Source organism: Carassius carassius, chromosome 47 (genome assembly GCF_963082965.1).
Source record: "Carassius carassius chromosome 47, fCarCar2.1, whole genome shotgun sequence".
Lineage (NCBI taxonomy): Eukaryota > Metazoa > Chordata > Actinopteri > Cypriniformes > Cyprinidae > Carassius > Carassius carassius.
Genome location: NC_081801.1, coordinates 6,926,960 through 6,941,411, shown reverse-complemented (window position 1 = coordinate 6,941,411; position 14,452 = coordinate 6,926,960). Strand labels below are relative to the sequence as shown.

The following is a 14,452-nucleotide window of genomic DNA, read 5'->3' as shown; positions in this document are numbered from 1 at the left end:
TTAGATTGTGCATCCAGTTATATAGCATAATGCTGTTCCTTTGAGAACCGTCTAGTTCAGTTCATCTGTCAGTTGTACGTTTGGTAAGCTGCCAACAGGAAGTACCCTCTAGACTTTTATCTATTATGACTTTACACTCTTAAAAAAATACAGGTTCTCAAAATCTATGGTTCCATGAAGAATCTTAAACATCCACAGAATTAAAGTGAAAGGGTCCAACACAGAGAGTGGAGTTCAGCAATGCTGATTATTGCATGATGATGTGTGAATAGTCAGTTATGAATAAGTCATTTCTAATTTGCACTCCTGAAAGCCTATTTTACAGATATTTTGAATATTTGAGTGGGTGCAGAGTCGCTCTGTTTTTAATTCCTCTGTAGTTCCATAATGCTCCTACACCTTATGAGGACATGTTGAAGTGGCTGAACATCATCTTCACAGCTCTCTTCACGCTGGAGTGCATTCTCAAGGTCATCGCCTTCGGCCCACTGGTGAGAGTGGAGAGTCTTATATTACTTATCTTTTATCATAACAGTCAGTGTTTGATACTAAACTAGGTATTCTGTCTATGTATAACACTACTATGTACAGCAAAACAAATTAACACTGCACTCCAGTCATTTCAAGCTTTACCAGGAGACATTTATGGTCTTCCAGTATGCTATTATCAATGCATTTCATCATTTTTAAACTATTAGAACATGTTTCATTTCATTTGATTCACTCATAATTATAATCAACAAAACATCATGTGTTGGGATGATGTTTGGTTTACTGGAGGAGGGTAACATCTATCAATGTTTTTTTTCTAGTTCTTTTTTTTAATTGCATTTTTATTTTATTTAATATAATTTCTATTAATTATATTAGGTGAATATTTAGAAATGTCAAATTGCAATGTGGATCAGACTTTATACCCTGTTAGTAAACACTCAAAACACCCAAAACTAGTTTGATCCAGTTTTGAGAGGAGCAGAAAAAAAGGACACTATGAGAGACAGATTTGAGTGAAAAGTGGAGTATTGTTGGTTGATTGACCAGCCTGCAGGGCCGTCGGCATTGCAGGAGTTGTGATATCAGTGAGAAGCTAATGACAGGCGGGTGAGAAGTGTGTGGTTGGGTGGTACAGTATGAGCAGGGGGGGTGTGCACTGCATCATAAATCTCTTTTTGGTGCTGGCTGGTCTGACCTGCAGCAGAAGGTCTCATCTCAAGCTCCATTTCCATTAATGAGGGTCATTTATTAAGAAGCTTTTCTGGTGCGTGACACTTGCCTTTACCTCCACCTGTTCTGAGTTGATGAATGGGTCTCACTTGTGTTGTTCCATCTGGGATCCATGTCTAGCAGCAGTCGACTAATCTTTGCTCCATTCAGGAGAGATATGAAACCAAGGCTAGGACACCTGACGGACCGTCCTGCCATGAAAGATCTGTTACACCACTCGCCAATGTCTGCATTTCAGGCTGCCTGTGTTTGTGTGTATTAGTCTTTATATTTGTAAGAGCAACATTGTCCTCACTATTTTAAAACAGACTTGTGTCTTCACAAGTAAAAATGGTCCATACTTAAGCTAAATCGAAATGTAAAAATGGCAAAAGATTTCTCTAAGGATTAAGGGTGGCGTTAAATTGGGGTAATTATAATGAATTTATTCAGAAAATGCAGCTCTGCTGAGAGGGTCTTTTCAAAAATGTACAGCAGCTGCCTTTTAATGCAACATCATAACTGAAATTAAACCTCATAACTGACTCATTTTGAACTAATTTGAAAGAAGCATGTTTCTAAGCTTTTAAAATATTAAATAATAATAATAATGGTACTCAATAAAAAAAAAAAACTAATGTAGCAATTATTGTAGCAATGTATTGCAGCAATGATTTGATACGGTTTAAGATGTTTATGGTGGAATTTGATTTTAATAGCTGTGGTTTAATATTTTTCTCAATGTGTGCAGAACTACCTAAAGGAGGCATGGAATATGTTTGATTTTATTACTGTCCTGGGGAGCATCACTGACATCCTGGTTACTGAGATGAAGGTGAGTCATCAAAGAGACAATCAAAGCGTTTGACAATAAAAATTCAAAGGTATTTAAATAAAATCCTTTTAAATCTCAATTTCTCAATTTAAAAATCTCATATTTGAAATAATATAACTGACTTACTGCAGTGGTTTCAGATAAGAACCTCTAAAAGCTTACAGTAACTTTGTCTCTTTGTGAGCTTTTAGCGTTTATTTTTTTGTGTCGCATGTGTGTTGCAGATTTACTTCTTTTAGTTTTACCTGCAGTTAAAATCATCTGGACAGTTCGACAGAGTTCTATGGAAAACCTAAGAAATTTTCAATTGTCAAGTCATAAACAAACAAACTTTTATCTATCTATCTATCTATCTATATATATATATATATATATATATACAGGTCCTTCTCAAAAAATTAGCATATTGTGATAAAGTTCATTATTTTCCATAATGTAATGATAAAAATTAAACTTTCATATATTTTAGATTCATTGCACACCAACTGAAATATTTCAGGCCTTTTATTGTTTTAATACTGATGATTTTGGCATACAGCTCATGAAAACACAAAATGCCTGTCTCAAAAAATTAGCATATTTCATCCGACCAATAAAAGAAAAGTGTTTTTAATACAAAAAAAGTCAACCTTCAAATAATTATGTTCAGTTATGCACTCAATACTTGGTCGGGAATCCTTTTGCAGAAATGACTGCTTCAATGCGGCGTGGCATGGAGGCAATCAGCCTTCTCCCCAGTCTTCCTCCAGACTCTGGCACCTTGATTTCTGAATGACATGCAAAATTTGTCCAAAAGTCCAGTGCTGCTTCTCTGTAGCCCAGGTCAGGCGCTTCTGCCGCTGTTTCTGGTTCAAAAGTGGCTTGACCTGAGGAATGCGGCACCTGTAGCCCATTTCCTGCACACGCCTGTGCATGGTGGCTCTGGATTTTTCTACTCCAGACTCAGTCCACTGCTTCCGCAGGTCCCCCAAGGTCTGGAATCGGTCCTTCTCCACAATCTTCCTCAGGGTCCGGTCACCTCTTCTCGTTGTGCAGCGTTTTTTGCCACACTTTTTCCTTCCCACAGACTTCCCACTGAGGTGCCTTGATACAGCACTCTGGGAACAGCCTATTCGTTCAGAAATTTCTTTCTGTGTCTTACCCTCTTGCTTGAGGGAGTCAATGATGGCCTTCTGGTCAGCAGTCTTACCCATGATTGCGGTTTTGAGTAATGAACCAGGCTGGGAGTTTTAAAAAGCCTCAGGAATCTTTTGCAGGTGTTTAGAGTTAATTAGTTCATTCAGATGATTAGGTTAATAGCTTGTTTAGAGAACCTTTTCATGATATGCAAATTTTTTGAGACAGGCATTTTGGGTTTTCATGAGCTGTATGCCAAAACCATCAGTATTAAAACAATAAAAGACCTGAAATATTTCAGTTGGTGTGCAATGAATCTAAAATATATGAAAGTTTGATTTTTATCATTACATTATGGAAAATAATGAACTTTATCACAATATGCTATTTTTTTAGGAGGACCTGTATATATATATATATATATATATATATATATATATATATATATATATATATATATATATATAATTCTCTACATGCTTGCATATGCAAATATAATACATCATTAATAAAAACTTTCACTTTCAAAGCACATTTAGTTGATTGGCTCAATGAACCCTTTGCACTAAATGATTTTAAATGAATTTGGTTCAGCCCTTAATCATTTAACCTGTTTATAAGACCAAATCATCTCCACCAATGAGTGTTGACAGCTGCGTCTCTGTGTGTCAGAGACGGACTACGGCCTCTGCCTAATGATTTCACTGTGACTCTTATTTCCATGCTAAATCTCTGTTGACACCTGTCCTCTTCCTTTCCCCCAACGGACTGCGCAGATGGTAAGTGGCTTCATCGCTCCTACACTGCCTGTCTCTGTCCAAGCCTCTCCTCCTGTCAAACATCTTGAATTCTCACCTTTATACCTGCTGAGATCAGACTTTGATTATTCCAGCACTATGTTAAGATGTGAAGTTTTCTTTTTGTTGTTGTTTTTTGTTCGTAAGATCTATTCACAGCGACGAACAGACTTTCCCAATCTTTACCCCCTTTTCCAGTATTGAAAGACTAGGGATGGGTGGTATGTATATGGGCCATATACTGTGACGTTTTGTTTTTAACTTGGGTCTTTGTTTCTCAAGTCAGTTGTTATGAATAATCTTTCATTGGTTTGTGTCATGTGTCAAGTACCCATACATAATTTTTTTTAAAATAAAGTTTCTTTAACTTGTGAAGTATTGTAGAATTTGTATAGATATATAAATTTTTGTTAATTAATTAATATAATACTGAAGTTATGTTTTAGTAGTTTTATTTGTGTTTTTGTCATTTGTATTAGTTTTATTTAGTGGTGGGCCTTTATCGGCGTTAACGTGCTGCGTTAACGTGAGACTCTTATCAGGCGATAAAAGAAAATATCACCGTTAATCTATTCTCAAAGTTGGGTTGGGAGCTGTGTCTATAATAGGCGAGCTATGATGACTTTCACTTATGTCGAGAGCGCATTATTGTAGCGCGAAAGGTCATTAATATAATGCGCGAGCGCGAATCTCTCTGCGCTCTCAGATACACGTTGCTCTTGTAAGAATTTTCTCTGGGCGAGCTGAGAGATTCGTGCTCGTGCATTATATTAATGTACTTTCGCGCTACAATAATGCGCTCTCGACTTTTGACAGGGAAATAACGGCATAAAATAACGCTATATTTTGGAAATAGGAGATGAGCCCCTGGTCTAATGCACCAACTGTCTTGAGAAACCCGTTCTCAAAGACTTAACGTTACTTTTAGTCAATATTTTAGTTGGGTAGCACACATATTCTGAATGCCTTCGGCAGAATTCAAATTAGCCATTTTTATCTAGATTAATTTCAAGATTACAGTGAGATTAATCTAGATTAAAAAAATTCATCTATGCCCACCACTAGTTTTATTATTTCTATATAGTTTTATTTTATTTAGCTTTTTTTAGTTATTTTAGTATTTCAGCTAGAGTCAATAAGAAATTTTGTGTTGGAATATTAACTAAGAATATGTTTATTAATATTTTAATGTTAATGGAAATATTAGTTTATTTCAAGTAATAGTTTTTTTATGGTTTCAGTTCTAGTTACCAGTAATAACCCTGCTGTGATATAATATCTTACACTGTGGTCATACTGCCCGTCCCTAACTAATTTGTTTATTTCTATTTAAAAGCATGTTCCTGCAAGACTGTTCATACATCATTACCAGACTATCCTGCATGAGACTAAATAGTTTTAATACCTTATCAATAAATTTAACAGATCTAACAGAGGCCATTGCTGACACTGACTTACTGAGAATGTGTCCTTGTCTCGGGTTTAAAGACAGTTCCGGTGATGCATCTCTGATCTCTCTTTCTGCTTGTATTCAGGATAAGAGGATTAATCTGAGTTTCCTGAGACTCTTCCGGGCCGCTCGTCTCATTAAACTCCTCCGGCAGGGCTACACCATTCGCATACTGCTCTGGACCTTCGTTCAGTCCTTTAAGGTCAGAACTTGACCTTTGGCTTTACTTGGACAGCTTAGACAACAACAGTAATTGTCAGCAGTTGAAGATAATTGTTTGTCTGTAAAATAACTGTGTTTTGTCCTCAGGCTCTGCCGTATGTGTGTCTCCTCATTGCTATGCTCTTCTTCATATACGCCATCATCGGGATGCAGGTGAGATTTAGAGAGCTTTAAAAGCCTCAGTTGCTGTCTTATAAATGTCACCCTTCAAGCAACCTTTCCATCTGAGATCTCATCACCACAGCTGCTACAATCATCTCACTTAACGTTTACAGCTTTAACGTGATAGATTATTGATCTTGGACTCATAGAGAATGACCACAGTCATCTGTGTAAAAAGCACAGGCTGTTTTACATGGGCAGGTGGTGTTTTTCCATCTGAAAGCTTCATAGTCTTTATGAAAAAGAAGCCATTGTTCCAGTCTTACGGACGGATCTCATCTTTAAGTTTGATTGCTCACTTAAGGCAAACAGGCAATCTCCCAGATTGTGTTGGAAATGATGGTGTCTGCCATCTAGTAGATTAGGACTGCATTGTAAATCAATGCTAATTGTATCCTGTAAGACTTGGGAAACAACATCATCAGTGAGCCATGTAATCAACTGTACACTTGGAACTCCTACCGCCAACTCTACATTTGCTTCATCATTCAGCATAAAACATCATTTCGAACCAGTTTTTGCCATCTTTCTAGTATTTTTATAATAAGATTTGGATTATAATCATATTACAGTCATGGTTCAAGTTAAGCTTTATTTAATGTGACATGCTGTTGATTAGAATCCTCCTTCATTCTGTAGGAAATACATTTACATTATAATAAAAACATGTGACAAGGAAAGGTAATCTTTCTGTTAGTGCACTTAAGCTACTGTTCTAAAGGTTTGGAGTCAATAAGACTTTTTTATTTATTATTCATTTTTAATTAATACTTTTTTTAATGAACTTTTAATCAGCTAGGGCATAGTAAGATGATCTGAAGTGGCTTTAAAGGCATTTATAATGTAACAGAATATTTCTATTTATCTTTTGCACATTCTATTTATAGAAGAATTTAGAAAAATATATCACCGTTTCTATAAAAATATTAAGCAGTACAGGAACAAATGAAATGTTAAATATATCGGAATAGAAAACAGTTATTTTTAGATCTAATATTTCACAGGATTACTGTTTTGAAACTTTTGAACAGAAGTGAACACTAATGCTTTCTTACATATTTGAGTTATAAAGTCATCTAAATGGCAATTATTAGGTTAGTTCACTTCTGCTTACGTGTTACCATCATATTCCCTGTGGGTGTAAATATTGCCTCTCTGGTATCCTTGCATATATTGTGCAAGTTACAAAGTTAAGTGCCTTTACATGATCATGAAAAGACGAGTCGACATAACTGTTTTTTACAATCTTACAGACAGGTCAGTTATTTCAGGAATAATAGAAAGTGTACTCTAAGCATTGGGTTTAATATGTTATTATTATTAACAGCAGAAATGTGTATAGATGTATTACTTTTATTATTATACACTTTTGTAGATCCACTGGATGTGTTTTTGTAATGTGTGTGGCTGACAGATTATTGCGATTTGTTTTACTGTCTGTTAGTGCATTGCAGCTCTGTAGATTTGAGTCAGTATGTCTGTTTGCGTGTCTGCTGGCTGACATAAAGTTATGAAATTCATAAGCATGAATCACATTTTATGGAAAATGTGTGTGTGGCCTTGTTAATACTGCAGATGCTTACTCTAACATACTCTGGAGGCAGTCTGAATTATTGACAGTCCCTTCAGGTTTTTTCATGCAGCCTTAATAGGAAAGTGCACACATTGCACTATGTAATTTTCAGCCTATCTCCACCAAAAATGCTTGCATTGTCCTGTAATGTATCCAAAATTAGACTGCTGATGTGATTTTCTCTCTGTGTCAGGTGTTTGGTAACATCATGCTGTCCGAGGAGTCGGCAATCAACATTCACAATAACTTCCAAACTTTTTTTCAGGCGCTCATGTTGTTGTTCAGGTAAAGCCATTGTTTGATCTCTGTTCAGTCTTCTTAAAATATCTCACAAAAAGAAAATGCAATAGTTAGTGCAAGTGATTTCAAAGTTTCAGATTTTTGCTGTTTGTATGTTAAAGGAGTGCTACAGGAGAGGCTTGGCATGAAATTATGCTGTCTTGTCTGAGCGACAGGCCATGTGACCATGACTCTGGCACTACTGGAAAAGAGTGCGGCAGTGATTTCGCTTACTTCTACTTTGTCTCTTTCATCTTCCTTTGTTCCTTCCTGGTTAGTGGAACAAATCTCAAATTCGAACAGACACACACTCAAAAATGAAAATCCTGTCATAATTTACTCTCCCAACTCATGTGGTTTCAGACCTTTATGACTTTCTTCCATGGAACACAAGAACTATTTATAGCAGAATGTCCAAGCTGCTCTTTTGAGTACAGTGAAAGTCAATGGTGACCACAGTGTGATTTTTCAACAAATAATGACAATTTGCTCTGTTCCTTACACAAAGCTACTTTATGGCTTTTTTAAATGAAATGCTCAAGCTAAGGTTTTGGGGTGCTTTTTTGTCATTTTTTGAACTTGTCATTTGATTAAATATGACATAAATACTGTTCTTTTGGACATTCTATTCATCAGCATCCATAAAACCTGTGATATTAGAAATATTATTTAAGCAACAAGTTGGCATGTTAGAAAATGTAGCGTTGCCATCACAGGAATAAATTACTTTTTAAAGTGGATTAAAAAGAAAACAGCTTTTTAATTTGTAATAATAATTCACATGACTGTTTTGCTTTATTTATGATCGAATAAAGAGACCAGTAATGTATTTGCACTAATTTAACAGTACACAAAACAAAAAAATCACACCAAGTGCAGCAGCTTTAATGAGTGTAAACATCCTTTGAGTCTAGCCAACAAGACACCACACACACACACAAAAAAACTGTGATGATATTTTACATATTTCTTCTCCTGTGTTTCATAATTCTTCCTCTATCCTACAACAATCAGATGCTGAATCTGTTCGTCGCCGTCATCATGGATAACTTTGAGTACCTGACACGTGACGCTTCTATTCTCGGGCCTCATCACCTCGACGAGTTCATCCGTGTCTGGGCTGAGTACGACCCTGCCGCCTGGTGCGTATCACTCCTCCACGGTTGTCGCTGGCAGTTAGTGCCACTTTTAAAAAATGTGACAGCTCGAGACTAATGGTTGAAAGACGCCAGCTTAAGAGGGTACTCCACCGCCGCTGTGTCTGATTAACTCAAGGCCTTTAAGTCACAAGAATCCCATTTTACTGTGTGACCATGGTTAACATCAAATCCTCAAGCTCTGTCAATGCTGAGGAATCCAAATCTTATCCTCTGCATGCCATCCACTTTTAGTCTATCTTGAGCAGAACGGATTTGAAGCCTATGCTCTGTGTTTGTGTAATCCATTTTAACTTGAAAACACACAGCTGAGCATAGTTATCTCAATAAGCATGAAGTCATTAGATGCATATATTGACGGAATGTGGAAACAATTTATTAAACTCTGTCTTTTTAACCCATATCTTGTTTTTTGCAGTGGAAGGATACACTATATGGATATGTACAATTTGTTGCGCATAATCTCACCCCCCCTTGGCTTAGGAAAGAAGTGCCCTAATAGGGTGGCATACAAGGTTTGAGAACCTACACACCTTCCCTCTAGGGGGGCGGTGCTGTAAAAAAAAAAATCCCCATAAAATGCCTGAAAGTGCTGATGTCTGATTGGATTATACTCCCCCTCCCCCTCTTCCCTTACTAATTTTAATATGGGTGACCATGGTATCCAGGAAACAAAGCCAAATGCTAAATCCCACATCCCAAACTCATCCCATATGTTCATTCATTGTAAATATTGATCTACTAGAGCAGCTTTTATTTGCTCTGTTAATACAGTGCATAAAATTAGGCCAAATAATAGCTTTGTTCCTGAGTATCTGATTGGTTAGCCGTGGTGCGTCCTAGCATGAAACTCCAGACTACAGCCCCCCTCCAGCCCAATCCCATCATGCCATGTTCATCATTCCTGATTCACCGGCAGCCTCTATCTTTAAAAGCAGGCGTGATCCATCCATCCTTGTGAGATGGGATGGTATCGGATACCCTTGACCTTCCTTTAGAATCCTTGATAACTGTTTTTTTCTTCTTTTTTTCTTTCATTCACATCACATTTACTTCATGTTCTCCACTACTCTTTCCCCCTCCTTTTCTTGAACTCTCTGTGTCACCCCTGTAAAGTGGACGCATATCCTACCTCGATATGTACGAGATGTTTCGCCACATGTCCCCTCCGCTAGGTTTGGGAAAGAAATGTCCTCCACGAATCGCCTATAAGGTAGATCCCATCCCCCTGACTGTTCCTTGGCTCTTCCTCTGTCCTCTCATTGGCTGATGTCGCTGTCAGTCAGTGCTCTAATTGTGGAAGTGTTTTTTTCATGTTTTGTGTTGTGCTCTTTATTATGTGCTTTTTGATCTTACTGATGGTAGTAAAACTTTAGATTTAAACTGGCAGTCTATGGTCACCAATGTTGCAATAGAAAACAGTTTCTTAGAAGGCAGAATAACTGATAGAGAGTGTTTGTCTTGAACACGCCCTTAAAATACTGTCTACATTGGCAGCTTAATATATTTTGAAACAACAAAAGTAGACAGTAGAATAAATACAGTCAGCACAGAATTTCCTTATGCATCTACAGCAGTACTACAATTAGTTGTCTTGCAATGTATAAAAGAAACTAAGGAAGTAAAGAATTGAATGGGAAAAAAGTGACTCTAAATATCACAACTGAATCTCAAGCATCTCCAGGCTGCCTGTGTTAGTCCCAGGCCATTCTGCCACTTTGAGAGCTGCCTCCGAGTCAATAAGTTTACACACCCTGTTCCAGCTGTCTGAATGGGTAACATTTAAGAGACGCGTGTTCGTGTCTGTCTGCTGAGCTACTCTCTGAGGCCATACAGTCTGTGTGCGTGAAGGCTTGAGGATGCGACGTTCTCCAGCGAGCTCTAAATAGAACAAGCCCCCACTTCCCCATGAGTTCAGAGCACTGAATCAACAGGGGGGAAAGAAAGAAAGCTTACTGTAGATGTGTTCAGTGGAGCATCCTTTCCCTTTTTTTATTGGTAGCAGTTATGGAAACATGTCTATGCTGGCCTACACACTCTAATGAATGCAGAGTGTTGTCCCTGTGCATGATTTTACGCTATACACCACAGAAACAGATCCATTCTCTGTTTATTTTGCATTTGTTTTCTTTTAACCTCTAAATTGTTCTTTAATTACCATTGCGTGTGTTAATGTGTGAAGCATCTGCTCTGGCTTTACCTTGCGTGACGTGTTTGTGCGGTGGGTGCTGTCATTGCTCCTAGTTTTGGTTGGTCAGCATGTTATCTTTTCTCGTTCTCTGTTCATCATCCTTTCTGAAGGTCATCGCTGACTTTGTGCAGCCCATCGGCGCCTCACATTACAACTAGTGGATTTGCATTCTCTATGTGGACAGTATAGTTGCCCACATGCAAACTGGCAACATTTAATATTGTTACCTCAAACACAAAGGATAAAGGACTTAATAAGTTTGTTTAATAAGTTTAATAAGACTTAATAAGTTGATCCCAAAATCAAACCAATTGAAAATACAAGGCCATTAAAACACCATTAAAGGTGTTTAATTGCAAATTGGAGTAATGGTCACAGCACTTTTTTTTTTTAACAGTTCTTAAGATGTTTACATGATATTGTACATTGTCAGGTTATTAAGCATAATCAGTAAGATTGTGCATGTAACCACATTTACTGAGAAACCTGTAAACTTCCAATAACTGCTAAAGCTCACACTGTTCTCAGTGTGACGAAAACAACTTTACTGTCTGCTAACTGGAGAAATGCAGCAAAACATCATCCATCCTCTGCATGAAGTATAAACACACTCTCTCTTTCCTCTCATGCAAACTCCTCCTGTCGTTTGTTATAGTCATTTCCATATCCTGCAGTCATGTGTGATATTAATCACATACTATGTGTTTCTATGACTCCACAGCGGTTGGTGAGGATGAACATGCCTATAGCTGAAGACAGTACGGTTCATTTTACCTCCACTTTAATGGCTCTCATCCGGACCGCCCTGGAGATTAAACTGGCATCAGGTGAGTGTCCGCTTGAAGCCCTCAGGGTGAGTCACTGGCATTTATCAAAAGCTCCTTTTAACTGTCTATCAGCTCAAGCGGCGCTTTGCTTTTCACCGGTCACTACTCTGTTCTGTCAGCCACATTTAACACTCCACCATCATTAAAAACGTTACAAGTTAATTTAATGATGCTTTCTCAAAGACTTTTATTTAACCACATCAACTCTGGGGACCCACCGGTGGGTCCAATATTGCATATGCCTAATTTTCAAAAAATCAAAATAACAGCTGAAGTGGTTAACCTTTTACTTGGTGCAAAATATGATTAAAGAATAAGATAACATCCAATAACAGCCCGACAAAAAAAAAATCTCACATGGGGATATTAACAATGGCAAGAATTACAGTAACATTATGAAAGACTCTGTTAACGTTATTGTTTCTCACAGACTTGCTTTCTTATTGTTTTTCTAGGAGTTCTGGCTCAGCGGCTATGTGATGCTGAATTAAGGAGGGAAATAAATAAAATTTGGAGTAACTTGTCTTCGAAAACAGTAGACCTGCTGGTGACACCTCATAAACGTAAGCCCTGCATTTAGAAAATCTTGCTAAAGTAAGGTTGATTTCTGTTTAGAAAGCAATTAACATTTATATGGAATCTTAATTAAATTCTAATGAGAGTTTGGGTTTTCATTTGGAAAGAGTATTAATGATATTTCCACCTGAGTGATTCAGCCTAGTTTTGCTTGTGACTTCTGAGTTTTTGGTGCCACCTAGTGGACATTAGTTTTCTCCCTACACTTCTGACCATTTGATATCTTGTGCATTTCACCCTCTTTCTTAGATAATGAACTGACTGTAGGGAAGGTCTATGCTGCTCTGATGATTTTCGACTACTATAAGCAGAACCGAGCCAAAAGACTCCAACAGCAGCAGGCTGCGCCAGGCACACAGGTAGAGGAAACTTATATCTGCAGAATTATCATTAATATTAGGAATATTTCTGTAGATATAGATTAAAGCCATATTTTATTATCAAACAGTTATTAATGTTTGATAATATAGTCCTTCTTAAACTGTTGTGTTTTGTCCTCAGAGTAAAGCTGGAATTCTCTTCAGACCAATGCTTCCTCTCACACACTTGCACAATCAGGAGCCACTAGTTTTGAAAGCCCCGCCCTCTTCTCAATCAGATACAACACCACAGCCAGATGCCCCGCCCACATCCTTTTACCTGACTAATGGGGATGCAGTGTGAGTGTTAAACCATTCTGGTCTTCTAAGTACTACACTTTTTCCATTTGAATTTTTTTTTTTTTTTTCTTTTTTGAATTCAATTGTATGTATATCACAGACAAAACCAGAGCAGTGCCATGAAAAAGTCTCCATCGGGAGGTATACCTCAGGAATTTGCACAGGAAGTGAACAGAAGATCTATCCAACGGGGCCAATCGGAAGATGTGACAAACACATACAGATCTCAGGTGATTTGACCTCTACTAGTGATTCATAAATAAGTCCTGTATTTTAAGTTACATGTGTCAGAGATTTACAGCCATTTACTGATCAGTTAAGCCCTAGTTTCTGTGATATTTATTAAAGCTACAAATTGTCTGATCCATCAGCAACAATTCCAGAAACTGTTCACTGTTCAAGGATTGTGCTTAAAGGGTATAGTTCATTTTCGGTGTAGTGTACTTCACTGTAGTTTACTTTCAAAAAACGTACACTACAACTGCTTTTAATATAAATTGAAACTTTTAATCAATTTCCTTTTAGATCCAAATAACATGCAATTTAGTGTGCAACAACATTACATTCAGTTTGCACTTAAGTATATTGTTTCCTTAATAAATACTCTTTAGTATGCTAAAAAGTATGCTAAAGTGTGCTGCTTCTTCACAATGGTTCCATTTGTGTGGTTGTTTTGTCTGGCTCTACGTATGTTGTAGGAATTAGTTGAGATGACACACATGGAGAATGACTCTGATGTGGGTGGGTATCCTGTGCTGGAGGGTCACGGCAGAGCTGCCTCCATGCCCAGACTCAATGCTGGCTTTCAGGTAAACATCTCCTATCCATCGTGGCCATATGAGTTCATTCTGGTGAGAGCTGGAAATAACTACTGTACAGCCTTTGTTTCTTATTCTGACTAAATGAATTCCTGCAAAGAAAGAGGCAGCTGGGGGGGTGACTGTGCATAGATAGAGTGAAGAGGAGTGAATGGGCAGCTGTATGAGAGAATGGATGAATGGAGGTTATAGGGAAGACATATTAATGAACGTAGAGAGGAGTTGAAGAATTCAAGCAAATGAACTGGAAGTAGTCAGGAGTGCTTAATTTACTGTATACACCTGTCTTCACTGAGAGGCACATTTATTCTCTTCAGCTCTGTGTGTGTGTGTGTGTGTGTGTGTGTGTGTGTGTGTGTGTGTGTGTGTGTGTGTGTGTGTGTGTGTGTGTGTGTGTGTGTGTGTGTGTGTGTGTGTGTGTGAGAGAGAGAGAGAGAGTGAGAGTGAGAGTGAGAGAGAAGTCTACGTACAGTATATTTACACTATACAGAACTATATATGAAAGGTTTATTTTTATCTTTGTTGGAAATAAATCTTTCAGTTTATTTTCAATTATATTTATTTCATATACACTGGCATAAAATGGT

At 37.6% G+C, this 14,452-nt stretch overlaps 1 protein-coding gene across 1 annotated transcript in view; it reads left to right on the top strand.

The window, feature by feature from the left end:
- Nucleotides 1-14,452, top strand: part of LOC132130013 (voltage-dependent N-type calcium channel subunit alpha-1B-like) — a 121,544-nt gene that overhangs the window by 100,165 nt on the left and 6,927 nt on the right. Inside the window, exons 29-42 of the mRNA XM_059541579.1 lie at nucleotides 381-491; nucleotides 1,955-2,038; nucleotides 5,487-5,603; nucleotides 5,711-5,776; nucleotides 7,552-7,643; nucleotides 7,760-7,910; nucleotides 8,652-8,779; nucleotides 9,911-10,007; nucleotides 11,707-11,812; nucleotides 12,268-12,375; nucleotides 12,638-12,747; nucleotides 12,890-13,047; nucleotides 13,148-13,277; nucleotides 13,746-13,856. Of these exons, the coding sequence (XP_059397562.1) occupies nucleotides 381-491; nucleotides 1,955-2,038; nucleotides 5,487-5,603; nucleotides 5,711-5,776; nucleotides 7,552-7,643; nucleotides 7,760-7,910; nucleotides 8,652-8,779; nucleotides 9,911-10,007; nucleotides 11,707-11,812; nucleotides 12,268-12,375; nucleotides 12,638-12,747; nucleotides 12,890-13,047; nucleotides 13,148-13,277; nucleotides 13,746-13,856 (1,569 nt within the window). The remainder of the gene's footprint in view (nucleotides 1-380; nucleotides 492-1,954; nucleotides 2,039-5,486; nucleotides 5,604-5,710; nucleotides 5,777-7,551; nucleotides 7,644-7,759; nucleotides 7,911-8,651; nucleotides 8,780-9,910; nucleotides 10,008-11,706; nucleotides 11,813-12,267; nucleotides 12,376-12,637; nucleotides 12,748-12,889; nucleotides 13,048-13,147; nucleotides 13,278-13,745; nucleotides 13,857-14,452) is intronic.